General features: G+C 40.2%; 6 protein-coding genes across 11 annotated transcripts in view; 4 read left to right on the forward strand and 2 right to left on the reverse strand.

The window, feature by feature from the left end:
- Positions 1–66: 66 nt before the first annotated feature.
- Positions 67–5,302, forward strand: LOC104826591 (tubulin--tyrosine ligase-like protein 12). Its single transcript, XM_010559361.1, has 15 exons — positions 67–417; positions 964–1,203; positions 1,422–1,546; positions 1,628–1,841; positions 2,036–2,161; positions 2,247–2,503; positions 2,736–2,843; positions 3,085–3,226; positions 3,322–3,487; positions 3,706–3,863; positions 3,989–4,312; positions 4,403–4,477; positions 4,569–4,638; positions 4,733–4,890; positions 4,993–5,302. Exons 1-15 carry the CDS (start codon positions 151–153, stop codon positions 5,140–5,142), a joined length of 2,580 nt encoding a protein of 859 aa, XP_010557663.1. The 5' UTR covers positions 67–150; the 3' UTR covers positions 5,143–5,302.
- A 51-nt stretch (positions 5,303–5,353) lies between these two features.
- LOC104826592 (enoyl-[acyl-carrier-protein] reductase [NADH], chloroplastic-like) lies at positions 5,354–8,975 on the reverse strand. Of its 2 annotated transcripts, none has more exons than XM_010559363.1 (13): positions 8,857–8,975; positions 8,062–8,354; positions 7,793–7,902; positions 7,625–7,680; positions 7,374–7,458; positions 7,228–7,275; positions 6,935–7,009; positions 6,736–6,847; positions 6,570–6,621; positions 6,156–6,207; positions 5,991–6,048; positions 5,799–5,897; positions 5,354–5,703 (listed from the first exon to the last, which is right to left on the reverse strand). In XM_010559363.1, the coding sequence occupies exons 2-13, from the start codon at positions 8,339–8,341 to the stop codon at positions 5,549–5,551; spliced, it is 1,182 nt and encodes a 393-aa protein (XP_010557665.1). In that variant the 5' UTR covers positions 8,342–8,354; positions 8,857–8,975; the 3' UTR covers positions 5,354–5,548. The 2 variants fall into 2 exon arrangements, with proteins under 2 accessions (XP_010557665.1, XP_010557666.1); XM_010559364.2 differs by lacking the exon at positions 8,857–8,975 and adding an exon at positions 8,675–8,811.
- Positions 8,976–9,288: 313 nt separating this feature from the next.
- On the forward strand, positions 9,289–11,250 carry LOC104826593 (RING-box protein 1a-like). Its single transcript, XM_010559365.2, has 6 exons — positions 9,289–9,487; positions 9,609–9,659; positions 9,774–9,833; positions 10,575–10,646; positions 10,741–10,798; positions 10,940–11,250. The coding sequence occupies exons 1-5, from the start codon at positions 9,343–9,345 to the stop codon at positions 10,776–10,778; spliced, it is 366 nt and encodes a 121-aa protein (XP_010557667.1). The 5' UTR covers positions 9,289–9,342; the 3' UTR covers positions 10,779–10,798; positions 10,940–11,250.
- Positions 11,251–14,577: 3,327 nt separating this feature from the next.
- LOC104826594 (subtilisin-like protease SBT1.8) lies at positions 14,578–18,625 on the forward strand. 4 transcript variants are annotated; one of them, XM_010559368.1, is made up of 4 exons: positions 14,578–15,170; positions 16,030–17,142; positions 17,581–18,279; positions 18,347–18,625. In XM_010559368.1, the coding sequence occupies exons 1-3, from the start codon at positions 14,630–14,632 to the stop codon at positions 18,243–18,245; spliced, it is 2,319 nt and encodes a 772-aa protein (XP_010557670.1). In that variant the 5' UTR covers positions 14,578–14,629; the 3' UTR covers positions 18,246–18,279; positions 18,347–18,625. The 4 variants fall into 4 exon arrangements, with proteins under 4 accessions (XP_010557670.1, XP_010557669.1, XP_010557671.1 ...); XM_010559367.2 differs by having other exon boundaries at positions 18,363–18,625; XM_010559369.1 differs by having other exon boundaries at positions 14,578–15,424; positions 16,284–17,142; positions 17,581–18,625.
- A 966-nt stretch (positions 18,626–19,591) lies between these two features.
- Positions 19,592–20,725, forward strand: LOC104826598 (protein LURP-one-related 6-like). Its single transcript, XM_010559372.1, has 3 exons — positions 19,592–19,956; positions 20,123–20,365; positions 20,441–20,725. Exons 1-3 carry the CDS (start codon positions 19,687–19,689, stop codon positions 20,582–20,584), a joined length of 657 nt encoding a protein of 218 aa, XP_010557674.1. The 5' UTR covers positions 19,592–19,686; the 3' UTR covers positions 20,585–20,725.
- A 97-nt stretch (positions 20,726–20,822) lies between these two features.
- Positions 20,823–22,146, reverse strand: part of LOC104826597 (proteasome subunit alpha type-6-B-like) — a 3,748-nt gene continuing 2,424 nt past the window's right edge. For both annotated transcript variants that reach the window (XM_010559371.1, XM_010559370.2), the window contains 4 exons: positions 21,793–21,888; positions 21,487–21,546; positions 21,154–21,256; positions 20,823–21,034 (listed from right to left, as the gene is read on the reverse strand). In XM_010559371.1, coding sequence (XP_010557673.1) covers positions 21,164–21,256; positions 21,487–21,546; positions 21,793–21,888 — 249 coding nt within the window. In that variant the 3' untranslated portion in view covers positions 20,823–21,034; positions 21,154–21,163. The remainder of the gene's footprint in view (positions 21,035–21,153; positions 21,257–21,486; positions 21,547–21,792; positions 21,889–22,146) is intronic.

The raw sequence follows: 22,146 nt of genomic DNA on the forward strand, positions 1-22,146 counted from the left end.
ACCAAACCGGTTCGAGAGGCCTGGAACCTCGAAGAAGCAACGTGTAGGAAAATGCCTAAAACCTCAATCCCCCGAGTTCCCAAAACCCTGATCGTAAGACACCGCGGACTTCATCACCAAAAAAAAAAAACGAAAACTTTTTGTCCGAGAATGGCGAAAATCGAGAGCTTGGAAGATTTCGTGAAGGTACACGGCGTATTGTTGACGGCGTCGGGTTTGCCGGAGAAGCTCTACGGTCGGCTCTTCGAGAAGCTCTCGTCGGAGACGTTCGACGGCGGAGCTAACTTTCAGATCGAGCTCTGTGAGGACGGTAGGCAACGAAGGCTTGTCCTCACTTCAGATTCCATGCCCAAAGATTCCGACGTCTTCCTCGTCGACCACGCCTGGACTTTTCGCCTTCCCGATGCCTACAAGCAGGTGGGTCTTTTAATGTCGATCTTACCCGTAGAGGTTGCTCGTCTGAATCTTTCTTTTCTGTGATTTTGGTGAGAAAATGGGTTTTTAGTCGTTTCATTGCAGTGCTTTGGTGGGTTCAGTAATAGTTTGTCATCTGTATGACATTTCTACAACTGGTTCGGAAGTCAAGTTGTTTCTGTCGGTTTAAGACCATATTCTTCAAATTGATCATCTATGTCGGAACTCAGAAGTGTTAATGATGATATATCCAAATACTAATTACCAAGTGGTATGGCATCAATGTATGTGTAATTCTAGCATTTTCAGTTGGAAAAAAGTAAAAGGCTTTTTGGGAACTAGTTTCATACCACATGCCAGTGTATTCCAGAACTGTGGAGGTAGAAAAGTTGAAAACATGAACTAGGATTGTTGCCTAAGTGGTATGTGCGAATATTAATCTTGGTAAATTTCGGATTTTTGTGAGGGTATTTATTTTCGTATGTTTCTTCTACATTATGTTCTTTCTATGGATATGAATCATCCGGCTATTCATTTTTGTTATTTCAGCTTCAGGAAGTTCCGGGTTTAGCTGAGAGGATGGCTTCCTTAATGTGTGTGGACACTGATTTCGAGGATAATGTTGAAGAAACGGTTGGTGAGGAGAAACTCGGAATTGATCAGATACTCGAGAATGAAATTCTTTATGCAGCGGAGAAAGGATACGAGTCTGTTAAATGGTTGGAGCTGGAAGGTCTTGGCATAGATGATGACACATTGGTGTCTCTAAATTTGGCCAGTAAATTTCAGGCATGCCTTTGGATTTTTCTGGTTTTTATATTGCCCTGCTGATGTTGGACCTTAATTTACCTTGGGTAGTGAATGTTTATATTCTGATATTACTATGCTTCCATATTTGTATATTCCATGCTTGACTCCCAGCTATGACTCAGTATAAAATATACATCTTTTGTGTAATAGGGAGTTTATGAAGCTTTGTTAGCGTTTTACTGTCTCTTTGTTGATAGGATTTAGTGGCGTTTAGTCTTTTGGGGAACAAAATCGAGAGTGTGGAAGCGGCTGTACAAGAAGTTACAAAATTTAAGCATCTAAAGGCTCTGTGGCTGAATGACAATCCTGTTCTTCAGATGAGGTAAGGATGTTGATGAGAAAAGCTCGAGGCTGGTGGGGTTACCCTAATGGATCATTTTCTCATATATTTATATGCTTTCAGTGACAGTCAGATGGCTGATGCAATATTGCAAGGCTGTCCGGAGCTGGAAATCTGCAACTCGAGCTTCACTCCTAATTATGGGTTGTGGGCACTTGGTTTCTGTGCAGATGTCTTTGGGAAGGATACCCCTGGTTGTGGTCAGCAGGATCAACCCTTGTGTGATGTCACCTCACTTGACCTTTCAAACCGGTCTATTCACAATCTGGTCAATAAGGTTGCTATTCTCGCTCTTATTCATTACCACCAGTGTACCCCTCTCTCTCTTTCAGAGGAAATTCATGTAGAGTACAACTATTGTAGAGTAGAGCTTATCTTTTATAATGTTGGAATATAAATCTCTTTGCAGCTTTTCATATTTTATTTGATTTAGTTCCTTGTTTTTCTTGCATTTGTTTCTTCTTTCTGCAGGCATTCACTCCACATGAATTGCCGTTACTGTCTCATCTAAATATTCGTGGAAATCCATTGGAAGAGAATTCAGTTGGAGAACTGTTTGAAGTTTTGAAGCATTTCCCTGCATTGTCTTCTTTAGAGGTAAATGTCAAAGCTACCCTTTTGTATTCTGATGCAAATTATCTTTTAACAAATGATATTCCCTAAAATATATCTGTGCCTGCAGGTTGACATACCTGGACCTCTTGGAACCAGTGCCATAGATATTCTTGAATCTCTTCCAAAGCTGTCTCTCCTAAATGGTGTTGATACAGCTAAAATCTTGGAAAATGAGAAGCATGTTGTTGACTCAATGCTCCAACCTCGTCTTCCTGAGTGGAATCCTGAGGATAGTCTTGCTGATCGTGTTCTCAATGTGATGTGGCTATATGTATTGACTTATCGTCTTGCAGATGAGGAGAAGATAGACGAAACCTCCTTGTGGTATGCCGTGTGTTCTTGGTTGCTTTTTCAGAATGCAAGAATTACTGTTTAAAGACTTCCATTCATTTTTCCCTCTAAATAACAAAAAATCCAATGAATTCCTATTTAATGATATTGTATATTTCTGGGACATGTAAAATCAGTGTTGTGGGTAATGGTATAAATGTAGTAAGATGAGTGTGCCTTTTGATGGATTTGAGTGGCTGTGATATCTCATGGAGTTTTTCTGCAGGTATGTAATGGATGAACTAGGTTCAGCTCTGATGCATAGTGACGAACCCAATTTCAGAGTGGCTCCTTTCCTTTTCATGCCTAACGGAAACCTAGAATCTGCTGTGAGGTATCCCTTTTTCTCTCATGGCAACAGCTCCACATGAAAACCTGTATTTCGTTTTTTTCGTTGTAAATCTAGATGTCTAATTTTATGTGATGATGTAGTCTTGAAGTTTACATCTCCATAATATGGATTCATGTCAATGCTTGATCAGGGCTGATGTCTAATCTATGCAACTATCTTCCACAGCTTTGATTTCTTGTTCCTGACATATGTATATGCTCGGTTTTGGTTTTTGTTCGTCCAGCTATTCACTATTGTGGCCTATCAGAAATACACATAAAGATGATGAATGCACTCGTGATTTCCTATCGGGTATTGGGGAAGACAAACAACGGTCCGCCAGACTTACAGCTTGGTTTCATACTCCTAAGAACTATTTCATTCATGTAATGCCTCGATTTCTCCAATTTTTACTGGTCTTACTTTTCTTGTTTCTTGCTACAATTTCTATCTAAATGTTTTATACACGTTGATGTTTTAGGAGTTTGAGAAATACCAACAGAAACTGCAGTCACAATCTTTCCAGACTCTCCCGGTGAAGCCTCCAGTTACCCGAAGCATACACAACAATGACGGGTCTCCTTTGCGGGTATACACTGATGTACCTCAAGTTGAAGAATTCTTGACTCGTCCTGAATTCGTTATCAGTATGTATTTTTGGTTTATTTTCTCATTTTCTTATATATTGCATTTAATAGCTTTTCATGAGCATGTACATTCTGCAGGATCCTATTTGGATTGGATGCATATGTAATAGTTTAAGTTCCCTTCAAATTCTGCAATCGAAATGAATTCTAAAAAAGGAAAGGATGTAATTTATATCATATCTTCGTCTTTTTTAAGTGTTATCTCTGTCTGCTTGCAGCAAATGAACCGAAGGATGCAGACATTATATGGACAAGTATGCAGGTGGATGAAGAGACGAAAAAGGCGGTGGGCATAACGGATAGCCAATACATAAATCAGTTTCCATTTGAGGCTTGCCTGGTTATGAAGCATCATCTTGCAGAGACCATTCAAAAGGTAAAATTCACCATATTATATACAGTGAGGATGTCCTTTTATAATTATTGCTCTCAGTCCATCAAGATCTCATATTTCTCCTAACAATTAGCTGAATTAGCTTTTCCATGTTTCTGCATATCCAGGCACATGGACTGCCAAAATGGCTGCAGCCTACTTATAATCTCGAAACACAGTTGTCTCAGTTCATCGGGGATTATTCTGTACGGAAACGAGATGGGCTGAACAATTTGTGGATCTTAAAACCGTGGAATATGGCACGGACAATTGACACAAGCATAACTGATAACTTGTCTGCTATTATCCGTATGATGGAAACCGGCCCTAAGATCTGCCAGAAGTACATTGAGCTTCCTGCTTTGTTCGAGAAGAAGAAATTTGATATGCGATACATTGTTCTGCTACGGAGTATTGATCCGTTGGAGATTTTCCTGGCAGATGTCTTCTGGGTCGGTTTCATTATCCTTCTCAGTAGCCGAGGCACGTATTGATTCATTCTGTTTGGCAACTGGTTTATGGCTAACCTTGTTTGGTTTCAGGTTCGATTGTCTAACAACCCCTATTCACTGGAGAAACACAGCTTCTTTGAATACGAGACGCACTTTACTGTCATGGTATTGTACTTTGAGCAAATTTTCCAACCGTGATCTAATCCTATATTACTTATGTTTCCCTTAATGCCTGTCCATTTCTTTTGTTCTGTAGAACTATGGTCGGAGATTAAATCACAAGCCTACAGCAGAATTCGTGAGAGATTTTGAACAAGAACATAACGGTAAGTACTCTGTTCGGGTTTCTATCCTCCAAATCTTTTGCATATGAAATGTGTCTGCCCTTTGTACTGACCATATAGTTCCTCTCTATTGTAGTAAAATGGCCGGATATCCACGAGAAAGTAAGGAAAATGATACGGGCAGTATTTGAGGCGGCTGCTTTCGTACATCCCGAGATGCATTCTCCCAATTCTCGGGCCATGTATGGCGTAGATGTAATGCTTGACAGTTCTTTCGAGCCGAAGATTTTAGAGGTTTGTCTCCTGAAAAAAAATCGTCTCTTCGTGCTCATAGGAACAGAAAACTTTCCCGGAATGGTTTAGTTCTGTTCATTGATGGGCAACCTAACTCGGCAGGTAACTTACTGTCCTGACTGCATGAGAGCTTGCAAATACGATATGGAAGCCATAGGCGGAGGAGAAGGAATCATCAAAGGCCGAGATTTCTTCAATTTAATGTTCGGTTGCCTCTTCTTGGACGAGACGGCTCATGTAAGTCCCTTGTGAGTTGCCAATGGGTTTTGTCCCAAAGCTCTGACATCATGTTTCTGTTCCCTTTTTTTTAAGACATGTTTCTATGTTCAAATCTGTCGTGAAAGTTCTGTGGTTTTGCTGAGGGAATTGTGCAAAATCTTTTACTTCAAGTTCAAGTGCATGTTCTTGTGAAGTGCAATTGTAATGTGTTGGGCTATTTTCTGCAAATGCAATTTCGAAGATCTTCAACAGAGGCTCTCCATCATAGAAACGATAAATAGGTCTTTCACCATCCAATGACTTGGCAACAAAAATCTAAAGTTCCTGAGGAGCCAGCCATCAACGGCAGGCAAGCCCTTAAGTCCTCTATAGAGAAGAAAAGGAAACAAAATGAAGATCCCAAACCCAACCTAACTCGAAAGATTTGTAATAACCGAGCTCAGTTCTCGGCTTTCGGGATGTTGAGATCTTTGAAAACCGGGCTATCCATCGCGACGCCCATGGCGTTCAAGCCATTATCGACGTAGATGGTTGCACCTGTAATGGCAGAAGCCAGGGGGGATGCTAAGAAAGCTGCAGCATTTCCCACTTCATCTGCATTCATCGTTAAAGTGAAAATGCTCAGCTCGTAAAACTCTAAGGACGGACGAGAAAAGAAGAAACGTAAAGAACGATGGAAGGAAAAAAACCTGCGGTAAGGGTTTTCTGAATAGGTGCATTGGCGTAGGAGTACTCGATCATGGTGTCTATGAACCCGATTGCTTTCGCTGCTCTGCTTCCCAATGGACCTGAAACCCGAATTCTCACACCATCATTATCATCATCAAAGCTGAACCTTTTTAGAGCTGGGTTCGAAAGTTAAACAGTAAAAGATGATATACCGGCCGAGATGGTGTTGACCCGAATATTGTGTTTCCTTCCAGCCTCAAAGGCGAGAACCTTTGTTTAAGACATAATTTGGATCATCAGATAAATAAATAGCATTGGCAATCTCCGTAAAACATTGAAGAGAGGATGAAAATGGCGGGAAACGAAATTGAACTCACTCGGGTATCGCTCTCTAAGGCGGCCTTTGCAGAACTCATACCACCACCGTACCTGCATGGGAGGAAATAGTAACAGAGTGAGGAACAAAACTGCATGTACATTTCCTGAATGCATGTTCATTGTTGCATATGGAAATGTCCTATGAAAACTATGGCATTCATTTCATCGAGGGTCAACAGGCTGTGTATTATTTCAACTGTCCTTCGCCTAAAAGGACGATCTTAAAGTCACTATTACCAAGAGAACCTCAGCCTGAATACACATATGCAGACATATATATCTATATCTATATATAATGCTTAATCTAAATGAAACGTAAAAAAAAAAAATCAAGCCCATAAGTGCAAACAATAAGACGAAGTTGTATTTATCAAACCACCCAAAGAAGTGGTAAGGCCACATTATAAACATACCCGGGAATAATCCTTTCAGAGGCAATGTAGGTAAGAGATACAGAAGCTCCTCCTGTACCACAATCCGAAAACCGCATTCAAGAAGTGAAAAAAAGGAAGAATAAACACGTTACAAAAGGAAAAAGAGAAATAAGGAAAGCGAGTTCGGTAGGGGACTGTTACATGCCTGGGTTCATTATAGGCAGAAAATGCTTAAGCAGGGAGACAAAGGAGTAACTCGAAGCAGACAAAGCAGCAAGATACCCTTTCCTCGAGGTCTCTAGAAGAGGTTTGCTAACCTGGAGACATAAGTTTACCCGTTAGGATTCTCAAGCAAATTTACTTTTAGCAAAATTTCGTAAAAATATTAGTTGAGAATTCTCTACCTCTGGCCCGTTTGCGAGGGAATGCACAAGAATGTCTATACTTCCAAAATCTTGTTTCACACATTCAGCAGCTTCCTGGAAAACACGACAAAAATGTGCAGTCTTTAATGGGTAAAATGGCTGGTGACAAAAAGAAACTTCCTAGCTACAGAACTCGGACAAAATGACATGATTTTCATATGTAGTCTACAAGACCATTCCTGTCTAAGGATCTGATACTAGGATTTCAGTCCATTCAGATTCTCGAACTTGTAAAAACTTGCAGCAATGAGTTTCAGAATGCATGTCTATACCTGTACTGTCCAGTTTGCTGATCCTGCATACCGCTTATTCGTTTTGATCTGGACAAATTAATAGTCAAAATGGGAACATGAGAAGTTATCGAAATACAAACTGTTCTCAAATTCAGCTATCATAAAGCATTACAATTGTAGCTTACATCTTCAGGCACATCATCAGGGTTATCAAACACAGCATCTAAAGGATAAACCTTCTTGATTTCCATCAATGACCCATTAGGCAACCTGGAGAAAAGAAGGATCACGAACAAGGCTACCAGATAAGAATAATCATGAGCAAGCACCCCTCACATAAAATTAAGGCTCTTTACCAAATGTGCCAAAACAAAAGATTAATGTATGACTGTACCAAAGTAAGAGAAAACAACTTAAACAAACTGTGAGGCCTTACACGCGTGACTGATCAAATTTTCCACGTCTCAAACTTGTCTCGAAAATGTTAAGGGCCTAATTGGTGGCTCAAAGGTTATTAGTATAACAATCGAGAGAGAAAATAATATAAGCAGATAGAATAAGAAAGGATCAAGAGAAAGAAACTCAATGAATATAATTTACTTACAGGAACCCATGTTCCAACTAATATCTCAGCTCCAGCAGCAGCAAGAGACTTTGCTATGGCCCAACCATATCCATTATCATCAGCTATACCAGCAATGAAAGCCCTTTTGCCTGCATGATTTCCCTTCAGTCAAACCAATCGAAAAGTTTCTGGCCAGAAATTATGCTTAGATGAACAAACGTTTTCCACCCGTTTATAAAATAGCTAGTAGGGAACCGATAACCGCGCAAAACAGGAAATTTAAATGACAAAACTGCAGAGATACTAACCTGTCAGATCAATCGGCAACCCAGAGGAAGCTTTAGTTTCATTGGACTCAGACATAGCCTTTGTGACAAAGGTAACGGGTTTCCCCAGAGTTGCTGCAAGACTCTGCTTTTTCAAAGGTGCAAGGTTCGATAAATGGCAAGCACTAGTAAGTCTATCCCATGATGCAGCTTTAGGATTAAAACCAAAACTGTTGGTTCCGGCCATAAGAACTTTAGGGGAAGCCGAAAGGCATGGCCTTGTTGCGGCAATTTGCATGCTTGAAGCTACTGTAGCCGCCATTGCCAGAACTTTCCTGGTTTTACAGCAAGAAGTAAAAAAGTGTTGGACTGGCGAAAAGGGAATATCCAAAACCACAACATTGCGAGAAGTCTATTAAATATAAATAAATAATGGAACTTTGACGAACATTCCATGATAAGTTTCAACAGATCGACCCAATATACAATCCATGTTGCATTTTCTCATCACGATAATAGAATCAAAACAAATTCCAGACTCAGATAAACCCAAACCTAACACATTTGAAACGGGAAACCCAAACAGAGAAAAGGAACCCTACAACATTTGCAGAACATCAAAGGAAGAAATGCAATCACGAAAGAGAAAGAGAACCTTCATAAAATCACGAAACCCATCTGCATTTTCCTATCAGACATCGATTACAATGCGAAAATCAGCGAACCCATGAGCATTTTCCCCATTAAACATCGATTACACCGAGAAGATCAACGAACCAAGATAACATTAGCGACAGTACGCTCATTCATCAAACAAACACAGTCACAGAGAGAGACCTGTAGAAGACGGAGAGAGCCAACTTGGAGAGCCAGATAGAGACAACAGGAATTAAGTGCTTGGGGAAGTGATTTGTACGAAGTGATTCGATGAGATCGAGGTGTCACCAGTGCTCTGAATTTGTTTTTTGGTTACACGAAGAGACTATGAATCAGGCCGGGTCGGGTCGGGCCAGACTGGGTCCAACCCACTAAGATGATGGGCTATGAGCATTATCAATCCATAATACAATCACTCGAAACTCGAAAGCATCAGCATTAGATCTCATGTTCCACAAATGTAAATCTTAAACAATTTATTAATATTCGACTTTTTCCGAAAATCATTTACGTAAAGATCTAAGCTAAACCAAAGTAAACCGGAACAAACAAAAACCAATTTAAACCGGTTAACACGTGCGTAAAGCCGGAGACAGAAAGACCAACACACCGAAAATATATTTGTAGGGATTGTGTTTCCTCTGCGAGAACTACGCGACGGCAGAAATGGCGACGATGGATTCTGATGTCCCGATGGTACCCGCCGGAGAAGACTCAAATACTGCCTCCGCTTCCTTGCCGTCTTCTTCAACCAAGAAACCCAAAAGATTCGAGATCAAGAAGTGGAACGCCGTCGCCCTCTGGGCCTGGGGTACGTTTCACCCGAAACCCTAAATCTCTTATCGCACGCTTCGATGGTTTTGGTTTCGTTTCCCGTCATGTGATATGGTTTAAACGGTGGGTGATGTGAAATCGGGGCTTGATTTGTGCAGATATCGTCGTGGATAACTGTGCGATCTGCAGGAATCATATCATGGATCTATGTGAGTTTGTGATTTCCCTTCGTATTTTTTACAATCTGTTGTTCTGATTTTATTTGATTGATTTTTGGAGGCTAGGGATTGAGAATTTTCGCGTCGTGTTGTTGTTCTGATCAGGCATCGAGTGCCAGGCGAATCAGGCAAGCGCGACGAGTGAAGAGTGTACTGTTGCTTGGGGTAAGATTATTCAAAATGTGGCAATTTGGATAACTTGCTAATGATGGAAGCTAGGTTCCGGGGTTGTCATCCGTCTTGGGATTTTTCCATTAGTTATCTTCTTTGCCTTGACTTTCTTCCAAATGTCTTTCCAATGAATTCAGTTTACATGGTTTGAGAGGTTGCTAAATTCACCACGAGTAAAGTAGTATGTTGATTCTAGTAATCGTTTGTTTTGGTCGAGTTCGAGCACGCTTTGTCGAGTTTAACCTGGCAATAAGATGATTGCTGAAGACATTAGTTTATGTATTTTCGGGATCTAATTTCATGCTCAGCTCTGTGTTTTTATGTTTGTTTTTGAAGCTGTGTGAACTTCTTGGTCTCATCACTAGGTGATTGTTCCTACTTCCTAGTTTAGTGATGCTTTTGATTAAAAAAAGTTTCCATGTCAAAAAATTCGCTCAGTGATGAGCGAATGTGTTTTTAATTCTTCTGACAATGACATGATTTCTCCTTTGTCATGTGTTGCCTCTTTCCTAATTAAAAGATACGAGAGCACGGCATCTGTTTGTTGCTATGGTTATTGCTGTTATTATCATTGCCTTCTCAAGGACTAAAGAATCCTCGTACAGTCATACTACAGTCATTCATATTGCTATGATCATTTTGTTTTTCTCCTTGCTAGGTTCAATTTTACTTTCTCCCCTTTGCTTAACATGGTCTTTACAGTGCTAATGATTCCATCTATTTTCATATATACAGGGGTTTGCAACCATGCTTTTCATTTTCACTGCATTAGCCGTTGGCTCAAGACCCGTCAAGTTTGCCCCTTGGGTACGTTTTACCTTCTCCATTTTCTGTTGGATTCCTCGTTTGCACAAAATGGATACTTTCTGGTTATGTTTGCCATGTTGCCCTTTTGTTACAGATAACAGTGAGTGGGAGTTTCAGAAGTACGGGCATTAGTCACCCAAACCACAAAGAAGGTATGGATCATTTGGTCCTGTCACAATGACCCGTTAGCTTTAAACTCATTTCTCAAATTTCTTTGCTCTTATGAACAAATCATTGTGCGGTTAGCAAGGTGCGTGAACTACCTAATTCAAGTATTGATTACATCTATCCAGGGATCTGGATTGGCATGATGAGTATAAATCGGCATTCAAATCTGGGTGATGATAATTGGGGACTGTGAATTCGAGACGACGTAAAAAGGTAAGCAGGCATGTCTGAGTCTGTCTTGCAGTTTTTAGGGCAATGGAAATGGAATGTATGGGTGTGGTTTGGAACACTAAGATCTGCAGCAAAAATAACATTGTTAAAACAAGTGGGACGTGAACTATGTTTTGACGAAGTTACACTCTCGGGGGCTTTGTCACAAAACGAAACTAGAGTCCTGCAATGAAACGAACAGAGAATATGAACATGATTGATCCCACTCTAACATCTCTTTGAATCTGTGTATAGGGTTTAGAGTTGGATTTAGTATTAGAATTTAGGGTTTAGGGTTTATCCAAGAGCGATCCAAATAATAATAATAACGACGATGACGACGACAAATAGTCTCATTAGGCAAAGTGAAATATGGGAGGCAAAGTTATGGAGCGAGGAAACAGTTCTGGAATGGGGAAACTGTGATATTGATTGAATGTGATGTTGGATTAGTAGTTTTAATAGAATTTAAATCCGTGGGATTTCAGTCGAATTTTTAAAAGTTCAACTGGTGATGATGTTCAAGAGTATTATTAATTTCACGAAAATATTGTGGAAAAATCATGGATTTCTTTTATGTTTGTATTTTTAAAACTAGAAAAAAAAACTTCTAAAATCCTAAATAACTCTAGGTTTCAATCGTTTTAAAACAATGGATTTCAATTTGATTTTTTAATTTAGATATTACAATTTTACAATCGAGCAACAATGGATTTTATTTGAATTAAAAATCTACTGTCACTAATTTCAGAAAGATGCTACGTTTAGAAATCAATGCAATGCAAATATTTTAATTTGCATATATATATATATATATGAATTAATTCCAGTTTCTTCACTTTATATAAATTTTAAATTTTGATATATAATGATTTATAAAAAAAAGGTGGAAATTTCTTTTCAAACAAAAATGATAAGAATAAACATTGAAGTGGAATTAGATATGAATGGTAGTGGAAAATCTCCAGGTTGTAATGCATTTATCATCTATATACACTTCCCTATATATTTGTGTAATTATTAGTAGGAACCCACTCTCCCCTCAAAAGTGCCTTTTGTTGGGGCTATTAAGCCGCACTATGTAATGTTACATATAAAGGGATATCATGTGTGTATATATACAAGATAAGCCTTACCCTAATGGGCATTATTAAAACGATGAATTAGTTAGTTATGCGCTAAATGGGCCTCTTTCCGTGAATCATGGCATTCCATTTAGGACCCTTTTTATATAATTCACGTCTTTGGACCCACCTTACATGCATTTATAAATTAATCTATTTGATAACTACCACGAAACATGATTGATCTTTAACGCCTATATGTATTTAACTTAAAATATATATTCCAATTTATCGAATAAGAAACAAAAAGATTATCAGAGCACGCGTTGGTGTCTTTATTTTTTGGTTGATTGGGGAATGAAATGATGAAGAATGATGGATGAAGGGGAGGTGGTTTAATTATTATATTAGGGCTTGATAGGCGCCTTCTTCTCCGCTCTCGAAACGAACAAAGACACGTACGTAGAAATAGAATACACCAAAATATTACAATCCAAAATTAACATAAAATAAAGAATAAATATTTATAAAAACATTTTTTAATCAAACCCTTTTGCGACCGACATAAGAATAATGACGTGTATATATATTTTTAAAAGCTAATTCTTAAAGCATAATAATAACGAGACCGCAACCCTAAATATTCAGTCCAACCAAAACAAAATAAAATCATATATATATACGTATATTGTACGTTTACATGGAGACATGAATATTACGGACATTTCCGAGTACAGTTGTATAAAAGAAAATCTTAGGTGGGAATTTCGTAATATTTTAAAAATTATAGATTTATACAATAAATTTAAATAATTAATGTTTATATTAAAAGAAATTTATGGATTTTTAAAATTTAAACTTTTAAAAAATGAGTTTGTGTATGACACATGTACTTTTGAGAGAAGCTAGTTTTCTTAAGCACTAAGGTCACACACTTGGTTTTGAGGTTTGTGATTTCGATTTTCGAGGCTGTATACCGAATAATCCTATTGTGTTCATATTTCGATTTAAATGTTATAGTTTTATTAAAATAAAATTAAATATGAAGTATAAAAACAAATATTATTATCAACGTTATAATTTTTAAAAATAAAAATCGAACCCAAAATCATTTAAACAAATTCGAAATAATATAATAATATATCATGTGTTCCGACCCGAAATATCTTATTGGGAGGCTTTCGTGTTTTCCGACGATGGGAAGGAATTGTCTCGATATTACGATTTTGTTGATGAATTACCACTTTTGCCCTTCACTTTTATATGTATTTAAAAAATCAAAATTGTTAATTTTGACCGACTTTGATAATGGATAATAAAAAATTAATTAAAACTATCACTATTCCAGAGTTTTTACTATTTTATGTTTTTTATCCACATTTCGAAAATCTCTCTCCACTCTCGATTTCGTCTTATAATACCAAATCTAGAGAGAATAATTTTTATAGTTATGAAATGAGATGGGTGAATATTTTGGATTTTATAAGTTATGATAATATATTATTAAATTAAAATTTATAGTATGGAACGAACATTATCTATTTTAAGTTAATTATAAAATAAAAAGAGAAAATAGATGGAGAAAAGGAACAAAATAAGGTTGAGAGAATCGATAAAGAGGTGGGCGAAGAAAGAGAGAGAGAGAGAGAGGCGTGTCTCCCAGCTGTTGTTGTGTCACTCTCTCTCTTCCCTCCTCTTCGTCTTCTTTTCAATTTTCAAACAAATTATCTTATTCAAAATAAATGTTGTTTTAAATTATTTAATATTTTTTTTAAAAAAAATCGTATATATCCTTATTTAATAATAAAAATAATATTATTATTAATAATTTATTAAAATTTAATAAGGATAAATTTGAAAACTATTATAAAAAAATATTTTAAAAACGTAGAAGGATAAATATTTTGAAAAATAGAAAATAACCTAAAACTACAAATATTTTGAAAGAGGGAGTACCACACAAAATAATAATAATAATAGCCAATTCTTCAATTTTTTACATTGAAAAAGATGGTTTTGAGATAAAAAACGCAACAACATTTTTCTTTACCTAAAAAATACAAAATCTCAAAATGACTGTTTCTGAAAATGAACCAATATGGTTTTGAAAGCTACGTCTTTGACAAATAAAGATTGTTTCTTTTGGAACGGTAATGGTGGTAAAGGGAATAACAGAAAAATAATAATAAAAAGAGATACATAAATATTACAATAAAAATAATTGTTTGCCTCATGGAAAACTACATTTTCAAATATTAACTATTTGGTTATAAAAATTTCCATGAGATTTGATTTTTATATGTAATTTTCAGAAAGTTGGTTCATTCTTTTTCAATCCTGTTTGAAATTTGCAAATTAGTTTTTATGATTTTATTTATACAAAGAAAAAACGGGAAAAGCGGTGGCATTTCCGTAAATAAAACCGAAACGCGACCCGAACGTGGCGCATATTTCGAATTTAAATGCCCCACACACTCTTCGTCTCTTCCCTTCTCTACTTCGTCCGTTTTTCTCCCATCACTCTCTCGTACATTCGCCGTCATGGGTTCCTTCACCGTCGCTCTCTGCTTCGCCGCTCTTCTCCTCCTCCATACGGCGGTGGCGGAGGTTATCGTGGAGGCCGCCGGAGCCAGTAGACGGACTTACATCGTCCGCATGAATCACCACGCGAAGCCCGAGTCTTTCTCCACTCACCATGACTGGTACTCTTCCCATCTCCAGTCTCTCTCTTCTTCCTCCGACAGTGGCGAATATTCTCTTCTCTACACTTACACCTCTGCCTTCCATGGCTTCGCCGCCGTTCTCAACCCGGATGAGGCCGAGGCCCTCCGTCGATCAGACCCGGTTCTCGATGTGTTCGAAGAGACTGTGTATTCGCTTCACACGACTCGGACTCCCGAGTTTCTGGGTCTGAACCCTGAGTTCGGGTCGTGGGTTGGATACAGTGCCCATGATCTCGACCAGGCATCTAATGGCGTTGTCATTGGGGTTCTGGATACCGGGGTATGGCCTGAATCTAGGAGTTTTGACGACACGGGCATGCCGGAGATCCCGGAAAAGTGGCGAGGGGAGTGTGAATCTGGTCCTGATTTCGATCCGAAATTGTGTAACAAGAAATTAATCGGAGCTCGGAGCTTCTCCAAAGGGTTTCAAATGGCTTCCGGAGGCGGATTCTCCAACAAACGCGAATCTGTATCACCACGTGACGTAGATGGTCATGGAACCCACACCTCCTCCACCGCTGCCGGATCCGCAGTGAGGAACGCGAGCTTCTTAGGGTACGCCACCGGGACGGCGCGTGGGATGGCGACTCGGGCGCGCGTGGCGACGTATAAGGTGTGCTGGAGCACTGGGTGCTTCGGATCCGACATCCTCGCCGGAATGGACCGCGCAATCCTCGACGGCGTCGACGTCCTCTCCCTCTCCCTCGGCGGCGGATCCGCTCCGTACTACAGAGACACCATCGCCATTGGAGCTTTTTCCGCCATGGAAAAGGGTATCTTTGTCTCTTGCTCCGCCGGGAACAGCGGACCCACCAAGGCCTCCATCGCTAACGTCGCACCGTGGATAATGACCGTCGGTGCCGGAACCCTAGACCGGGATTTCCCGGCTTACGCGGCCTTGGGTAACGGAGACAGATTCACCGGCGTCTCCCTCTACAGCGGCGAAGGCATGGGGACTAAACCCTTGGCTCTGGTCTACAACAAAGGTAACAGCAGCTCTAGCAATCTGTGTCTCCCTGGATCGCTTGACCCGGCCATCGTACGCGGCAAGATCGTGGTCTGCGACAGGGGAGTGAACGCTCGTGTGGAGAAAGGAGCCGTCGTGAGAGACGCCGGAGGAGCCGGAATGATACTGGCGAATACGGCGGCGGGGGGGGGGTTTTGACGACACGGGCATGCCGGAGATCCCGGAAAAGTGGCGAGGGGAGTGTGAATCTGGTCCTGATTTCGATCCGAAATTGTGTAACAAGAAATTAATCGGAGCTCGGAGCTTCTCCAAAGGGTTTCAAATGGCTTCCGGAGGCGGATTCTCCAACAAACGCGAATCTGTATCACCACGTGACGTAGATGGTCATGGAACCCACACCTCCTCCACCGCTGCCGGATCCGCAGTGAGGAACGCGAGCTTCTTAGGGTACGCCACCGGGACGGCGCGTGGGATGGCGACTCGGGCGCGCGTGGCGACGTATAAGGTGTGCTGGAGCACTGGGTGCTTCGGATCCGACATCCTCGCCGGAATGGACCGCGCAATCCTCGACGGCGTCGACGTCCTCTCCCTCTCCCTCGGCGGCGGATCCGCTCCGTACTACAGAGACACCATCGCCATTGGAGCTTTTTCCGCCATGGAAAAGGGTATCTTTGTCTCTTGCTCCGCCGGGAACAGCGGACCCACCAAGGCCTCCATCGCTAACGTCGCACCGTGGATAATGACCGTCGGTGCCGGAACCCTAGACCGGGATTTCCCGGCTTACGCGGCCTTGGGTAACGGAGACAGATTCACCGGCGTCTCCCTCTACAGCGGCGAAGGCATGGGGACTAAACCCTTGGCTCTGGTCTACAACAAAGGTAACAGCAGCTCTAGCAATCTGTGTCTCCCTGGATCGCTTGACCCGGCCATCGTACGCGGCAAGATCGTGGTCTGCGACAGGGGAGTGAACGCTCGTGTGGAGAAAGGAGCCGTCGTGAGAGACGCCGGAGGAGCCGGAATGATACTGGCGAATACGGCGGCGAGTGGTGAAGAGCTCGTCGCCGACAGCCATATGTTGCCAGCAATGGCGGTCGGGAGGAAGACCGGAGATCTGATAAGGGAGTACGTGAAGTCCGACAAGAATCCGACGGCGGTTCTGGTTTTCCGTGGGACGGTTCTAGGAGTTCGACCGTCGCCGGTTGTGGCGGCGTTCAGCTCGAGAGGACCAAACACAGTAACGCCACAGATCTTGAAGCCTGACGTAATCGGTCCTGGAGTCAACATCTTGGCTGGCTGGTCGGAGGCCGTTGGTCCCACCGGTCTCGAGAAGGACCCGAGGAGGACTCAATTCAACATCATGTCAGGTACACTCTCAATGGTCAGAATTCTTGCCGTTTTTTATCTGTTCCTTCCATTTAACCTACCCAACACATAATTTAAGTTCTGGGTTTACTTGTTCTCATGAAGTCAGCGAGATTTTCATATGATTTCTATGTTTTTAATCAAACACATGAAAAGGGTCTCATTGAATGTCTTCGTTATAGTTATATTTAATGCAAAGTTGGCAGATTTGAAACTATTAAATGTAGAATCTCTCGAATTTTAGGTTTCCAAGTTTTAGGACATGAAAAGGGTCTGATCAAATCTGTCCATAGTAATTGTACCTAATGTAAACTTGTAGATTTGAAACTCTTTTCACTATCCTCATCCTAGAATTCACGAATTTAGCTATACAAGTTGCCAAACATGGGAATCTCTGTTCTGAGATCCGCTAATACATTTTGTTGCGTATTTCAATGAAGGCACATCTATGTCATGCCCTCACATCAGTGGCTTAGCCGCTCTTCTGAAAGCTGCGCACCCTGAATGGAGCCCTAGCGCCATCAAGTCAGCACTCATGACCACCGCCTACAATGTCGACAATACCAACTTGCCTCTTCGCGATGCCGCTGATAACAGCCTCTCGAACCCGTGGACTCACGGTTCGGGTCATGTGGACCCTCAGAAGGCAATGTCTCCAGGTCTGGTTTATGACATCTCGACCGAGGAATACATAAGATTCTTGTGTTCATTGGATTACACCGTCGATCACATACAGGCGATCGTCAAAAGACCAAGCGTCAACTGCTCGAGGAAATTCTCTGACCCTGGTCAGCTGAACTACCCGAGTTTCTCGGTTTTATTTGGGGACAAAAGGGTCGCTCGGTACACGAGGGAACTGACCAATGTTGGTACGCCCGGTTCGATTTACAAGGTGGCGGTTGATGGGCCGGCTAGTGTTGCGGTAACGGTTAAACCCACGAGGCTTGTTTTCGGGGCAGTGGGCGAGAAGAAAAGGTATACGGTCACGTTCTCGGCCAAGAGGGGAATGAGTTTGGCCACGAGTTCTGAGTTCGGATCAATCACTTGGAGCAACTCAGAGCATTCAGTGAGGAGTCCTGTCGTGTTCTCCTGGACACGGTTGTGAGGAGGAAACACACTTTCCCCATCGTTTGTGTTTGGTCAGTTTGTTTATCCCTCTGGGCTTCCGTTCTGTGATGTTCGGTTATATAACTAACCAATCTGCAGTATTCATCTTCGGTAGGAGAGCCCTTGTTAAGAAGTTGTCGGTGTCTAGTTCGGTTCGGTTCGGTTTGAAGGGTTCCAAGAAGTTTGGAGAAGGTACAAGAACAGAACACTTGTTTCTGTCAGAAAGAGAATCTGATATTGGCTTTGGGATTTTTCCAGATACTCTAATGTAATAGTAGCGAACAAGTAAGTAAGCAAACACTTAATCCGCAACGTTTATTGTAAGCTTTCGAACCTTTCTGGGAAGTTTTAAAGCAGTGTCTTCCATCGCTACTTCAAGTTTTTTGTTTAGTTTTAGTCCGTACGATTTGCGCAATTATCATTTACGAATCACATTCATTAGAACGTGAATGGAAAAAAATAAAATAAATGAATATAATATTTTAAAATTCGAAATTCAAGTAAAAAAAAAAAAGGAATCGCCCTGTAATATCCATCACTATTTAAAATGCAACACGTAAACCACAAAAACTTAATTTTAGAACAAATCATAAGTGAAAGGTAAAGGTCATTCTACAATTTGTTTTCTCTTAGGGTTTGAAATTGACTTCTGCAATTTTCCCAATATTCTTACTTTTTACGTATTTGGTCCTAAAGAGTGTTCAATGTCGTGTAAAGAGAAAATAGTTATTTTTATTTTTATTAATATTTTGGTTATTCTTATATTGGATTTAGTTTCGATATTCGGGTCCAGTTAATTTTATTTTAGAAAAATTATATCCAATCGACATTAGATTGGATTCCGTTCCTTCGATGAGGAGATAAAACATGAAATTAAAAAATGCGTTACAAAACAATCCTATCTTTGTACAAGTAATTGATCTCCCACACGAGTTTGCATATATGACTTTAACTCGCATATTCTTCCCGCAACATTATAATAGATATATATACGCTGTAGAAAAGTTTAAAATTAAATATTTATCAATTCTATAATTTGTTTGCGTGTGCCTTTTATATATTTGACACATATATGATAATATATTATTCGATTTGTGCGATTCGATTATGAGATATCCTTTTCTGATATATATATATATATATATATATTTAGTCGTTGTGCAAAAGAGTCAAACGAAGCCAAAACTTTTGAAAGAACGGCCTATGTTATGACTTTGGACATTTCTTGTTCCTTTGATCTTCTTCTTGACATCTACCAATAATTAGAAAAGCGGCCATATATATATATATTATATATATATATATGTTTGTGTGTGTGTGTCTATATAAACACATCATGTGGCAGCGAACAATACTTCCATTTTGTTCTACAGTATAAAAAAAAATACTTTGACAACTAAAAGATATATACAAACACACACACCTTTTGGGTTTATTATATGGAAACGAAGTACAATAATTTCAAGAAGAGTAGTAGTGGCAAAATGGTAATAATGAAGCCTGTAGTGAGTAAGTTGTATTGCTCGGCGGCGGAGGCGGGGATGCTGGTACGGCGGCGGCCGCATGCAGTCAACGGCGGAGGATTTGTAGTCACCGACTGTAAACAAAACGTCGTATTCAGAATCGATGGCTGCGGAGTTCTCGGTGCGAGAGGAGAGTTGGTTCTAAGAGACGGCGATGGAGATGAGTTGCTTCTCATTCAGAGAAAGGTGCCTTCTTTCTTATGCAATACATACCATTTTTACTTCAAATAATTATGGACCAATTATTCAATTGAATATATATATATATGGGTATGTAATGTATAGATATTCTAAATCCACCCTATGTGTATAGATATTCTTAATGATCTTTTCTTGGCTGGTCTTTTCAAAGGGAGGGATAGTGCAGGCTCTGAGCATTCATAACAAATGGAGAGGCTATTCCTACAACTTCCAAGGCTACCAAAAACCGGTTTTCACTTTGAGAGATCCCAAAACCTCTTGCTTCCCCAAAACTGGTTCAATCCGGATCTCGATTGAGCCCTGTTCAACCGACAACTGCTTCTTCGAGATCCGAGGCTATTTCCCCGACCGATCTTGCAGCATCATCGATTCCGCTGGGAACACCATCGCTCAGGTAAAATTTCTGTGGGATACCCTTTATTGGAGTTAAAACCGGGTTGCCCCTCTATAAACCGGTTCGTCTTTGCAGATTGGAGTTTCTGAGGAAGTAAAAGAACTGAAGGCGAGTGGAGATTTTTACCACGTCATTATCAAACCGGGGGTTGATAAAGCTTTCATTTTCGGAGTCATTGCGGTTCTTGATTATATCTATGGTGAATCTACCAGGTGCTAACCGGGGTTAACCGGTTTCCGGTGCATGAGTAAAGGACTCGCACCACGTTGTTTGTAGTGTTCAGTTGTAATGATTTGCAAGTTACTGTACTATTGTATTTGTGTTACGATTTGGTATGTTATATATTTTGGGAAAACGGAACGAACCAAACTTCAACCGAACCCAAAAAACCCGAGCAGAGACCAAAATTTCCTCTTGGAAAATGATTTAAAAAATGAATGTAACCGGAATCGAACCAGACCGGATATGGGTATTTGGTTTGGATTTCATATATTATTTCCTTTGACGAGGATTAACCCAAAATTTAACCGAACCATTCCAGTAGAAAGATTGACATAAGCCATTGGTAGAGGAGCTACTGACCGCTTTGTCGGAATCCGAATAAACAGCAAGCAAACGATTCAAGAAACTGAAAAGGACTCATCAAAGATTAAGTTTGGCAGATCCTCCCTGTGGAATAACAGATAGAAAAATGTGAATAAAACACGAGTTTTAACGACTGATCAAACCATAATAACAGATTTTTCGTTTAACGTTAAAAAGACAGACTGATAGAGAGAAATACTTGCCAGCCACTTATCAGTCTCGCTCACTGATGGCCGTCAAGTGCTCATCGATCTCCTCAGTTGTCAACGCTCGGAAGGCGGGACTATCCGCTCTCACTACTCCCACCTACAAACCAATAACGAGGGTCGGATTTGAATTCATGATGTATAGGATAAGAACTACTTAGAATGATCTTCATGGAAATGATTCTGCAAGATTTCATAAGTCCACTGCTTCCGTTAACCAAATGCAAAAAAGCCTCTGCAAATTCCTCAAACGATGAATTCTTTTCAGGGCAAACACAATAAATATCTAAAAGGGATTTAGGAAAAAAAAAAGGAGCCGGGATTCGATACCTCAATCTCAGTAGCCTTGAAGTCCTCTTGAAGAACCGATTGCAGAGCGGATATAGCAGTCTAGTACACGAACAGAGAGTCAGAGTTGCGGAATTACAAGCTACTTTCTTAATGCACAATTGTTTTTTTTTTAAGACCATTTTGAGTTTTCCCATTCCATGATATAATATGACAGGCGGTCAACTAACAAACTGTTATGCATATCGTCATCCAAATGTACCCAATGAGTGATCACCCGTCAAGAATAACCGATACCATTTAGAACAATAGAGAACGAGATAAATAAAAGAGCGGGCCATGAGGTACCTGCACTGTCTCGTTGTATGTAAAAGTGGGATTGTCTTTCATTTTCTTCTCCAAGAAATTGATTGCCTCTTGTTCCTTCACACCAGCACTAGTTGCCTGTCATAATGTATCTTCTTAATTAGTTGCTGACAAGTATATAAAGGACATCTCATTCTCAGATTCCAAAGGACATAGTCCATCTAAGCCTGGACAATTTGTGAGGAAAATAAGCCCAAAATGGCCACACTAAGACATTTTATTTAAGCATATACTGAGACAGACAGATCATCACTGATACCTGTTCTCTAAATCAACACAGTAATTACCCAAACAAGATAAATTTGCAACTGAAATGCAGAAGTCAAAACTCAGCAG

This window comes from Tarenaya hassleriana, unplaced genomic scaffold, assembly GCF_000463585.1.
Source record: "Tarenaya hassleriana unplaced genomic scaffold, ASM46358v1 Cleome5, whole genome shotgun sequence".
NCBI lineage: Eukaryota > Viridiplantae > Streptophyta > Magnoliopsida > Brassicales > Cleomaceae > Tarenaya > Tarenaya hassleriana.

Coding starts and splice junctions, on each gene's coding strand:
- LOC104826591 (XM_010559361.1), top strand. CDS start 151: ATGGCGAAAATCGAGAGCTTGGAAGATTTCGTGAAGGTACACGGCGTA. Junction 4,313..4,402: donor TCCTGGCAGATGTCTTCTGG/GTCGGTTTCATT, acceptor GTTTGGTTTCAG/GTTCGATTGTCTAACAACCC. Junction 4,891..4,992: donor TCGAGCCGAAGATTTTAGAG/GTTTGTCTCCTG, acceptor CTAACTCGGCAG/GTAACTTACTGTCCTGACTG.
- LOC104826592 (XM_010559363.1), bottom strand. CDS start 8,341: ATGGCGGCTACAGTAGCTTCAAGCATGCAAATTGCCGCAACAAGGCCA. Junction 7,276..7,373: donor CTGATGATGTGCCTGAAGAT/GTAAGCTACAAT, acceptor TAATTTGTCCAG/ATCAAAACGAATAAGCGGTA. Junction 7,010..7,227: donor CAGCAAACTGGACAGTACAG/GTATAGACATGC, acceptor CGTGTTTTCCAG/GAAGCTGCTGAATGTGTGAA.
- LOC104826593 (XM_010559365.2), top strand. CDS start 9,343: ATGGCGACGATGGATTCTGATGTCCCGATGGTACCCGCCGGAGAAGAC. Junction 9,488..9,608: donor CGTCGCCCTCTGGGCCTGGG/GTACGTTTCACC, acceptor TGATTTGTGCAG/ATATCGTCGTGGATAACTGT. Junction 9,660..9,773: donor GAATCATATCATGGATCTAT/GTGAGTTTGTGA, acceptor TGTTCTGATCAG/GCATCGAGTGCCAGGCGAAT.
- LOC104826594 (XM_010559369.1), top strand. CDS start 14,630: ATGGGTTCCTTCACCGTCGCTCTCTGCTTCGCCGCTCTTCTCCTCCTC. Junction 15,425..16,283: donor CGCGCGTGGCGACGTATAAG/GTGTGCTGGAGC, acceptor GCGACGTATAAG/GTGTGCTGGAGCACTGGGTG. Junction 17,143..17,580: donor TCAATTCAACATCATGTCAG/GTACACTCTCAA, acceptor ATTTCAATGAAG/GCACATCTATGTCATGCCCT.
- LOC104826598 (XM_010559372.1), top strand. CDS start 19,687: ATGGAAACGAAGTACAATAATTTCAAGAAGAGTAGTAGTGGCAAAATG. Junction 19,957..20,122: donor TGCTTCTCATTCAGAGAAAG/GTGCCTTCTTTC, acceptor GTCTTTTCAAAG/GGAGGGATAGTGCAGGCTCT. Junction 20,366..20,440: donor CTGGGAACACCATCGCTCAG/GTAAAATTTCTG, acceptor TCGTCTTTGCAG/ATTGGAGTTTCTGAGGAAGT.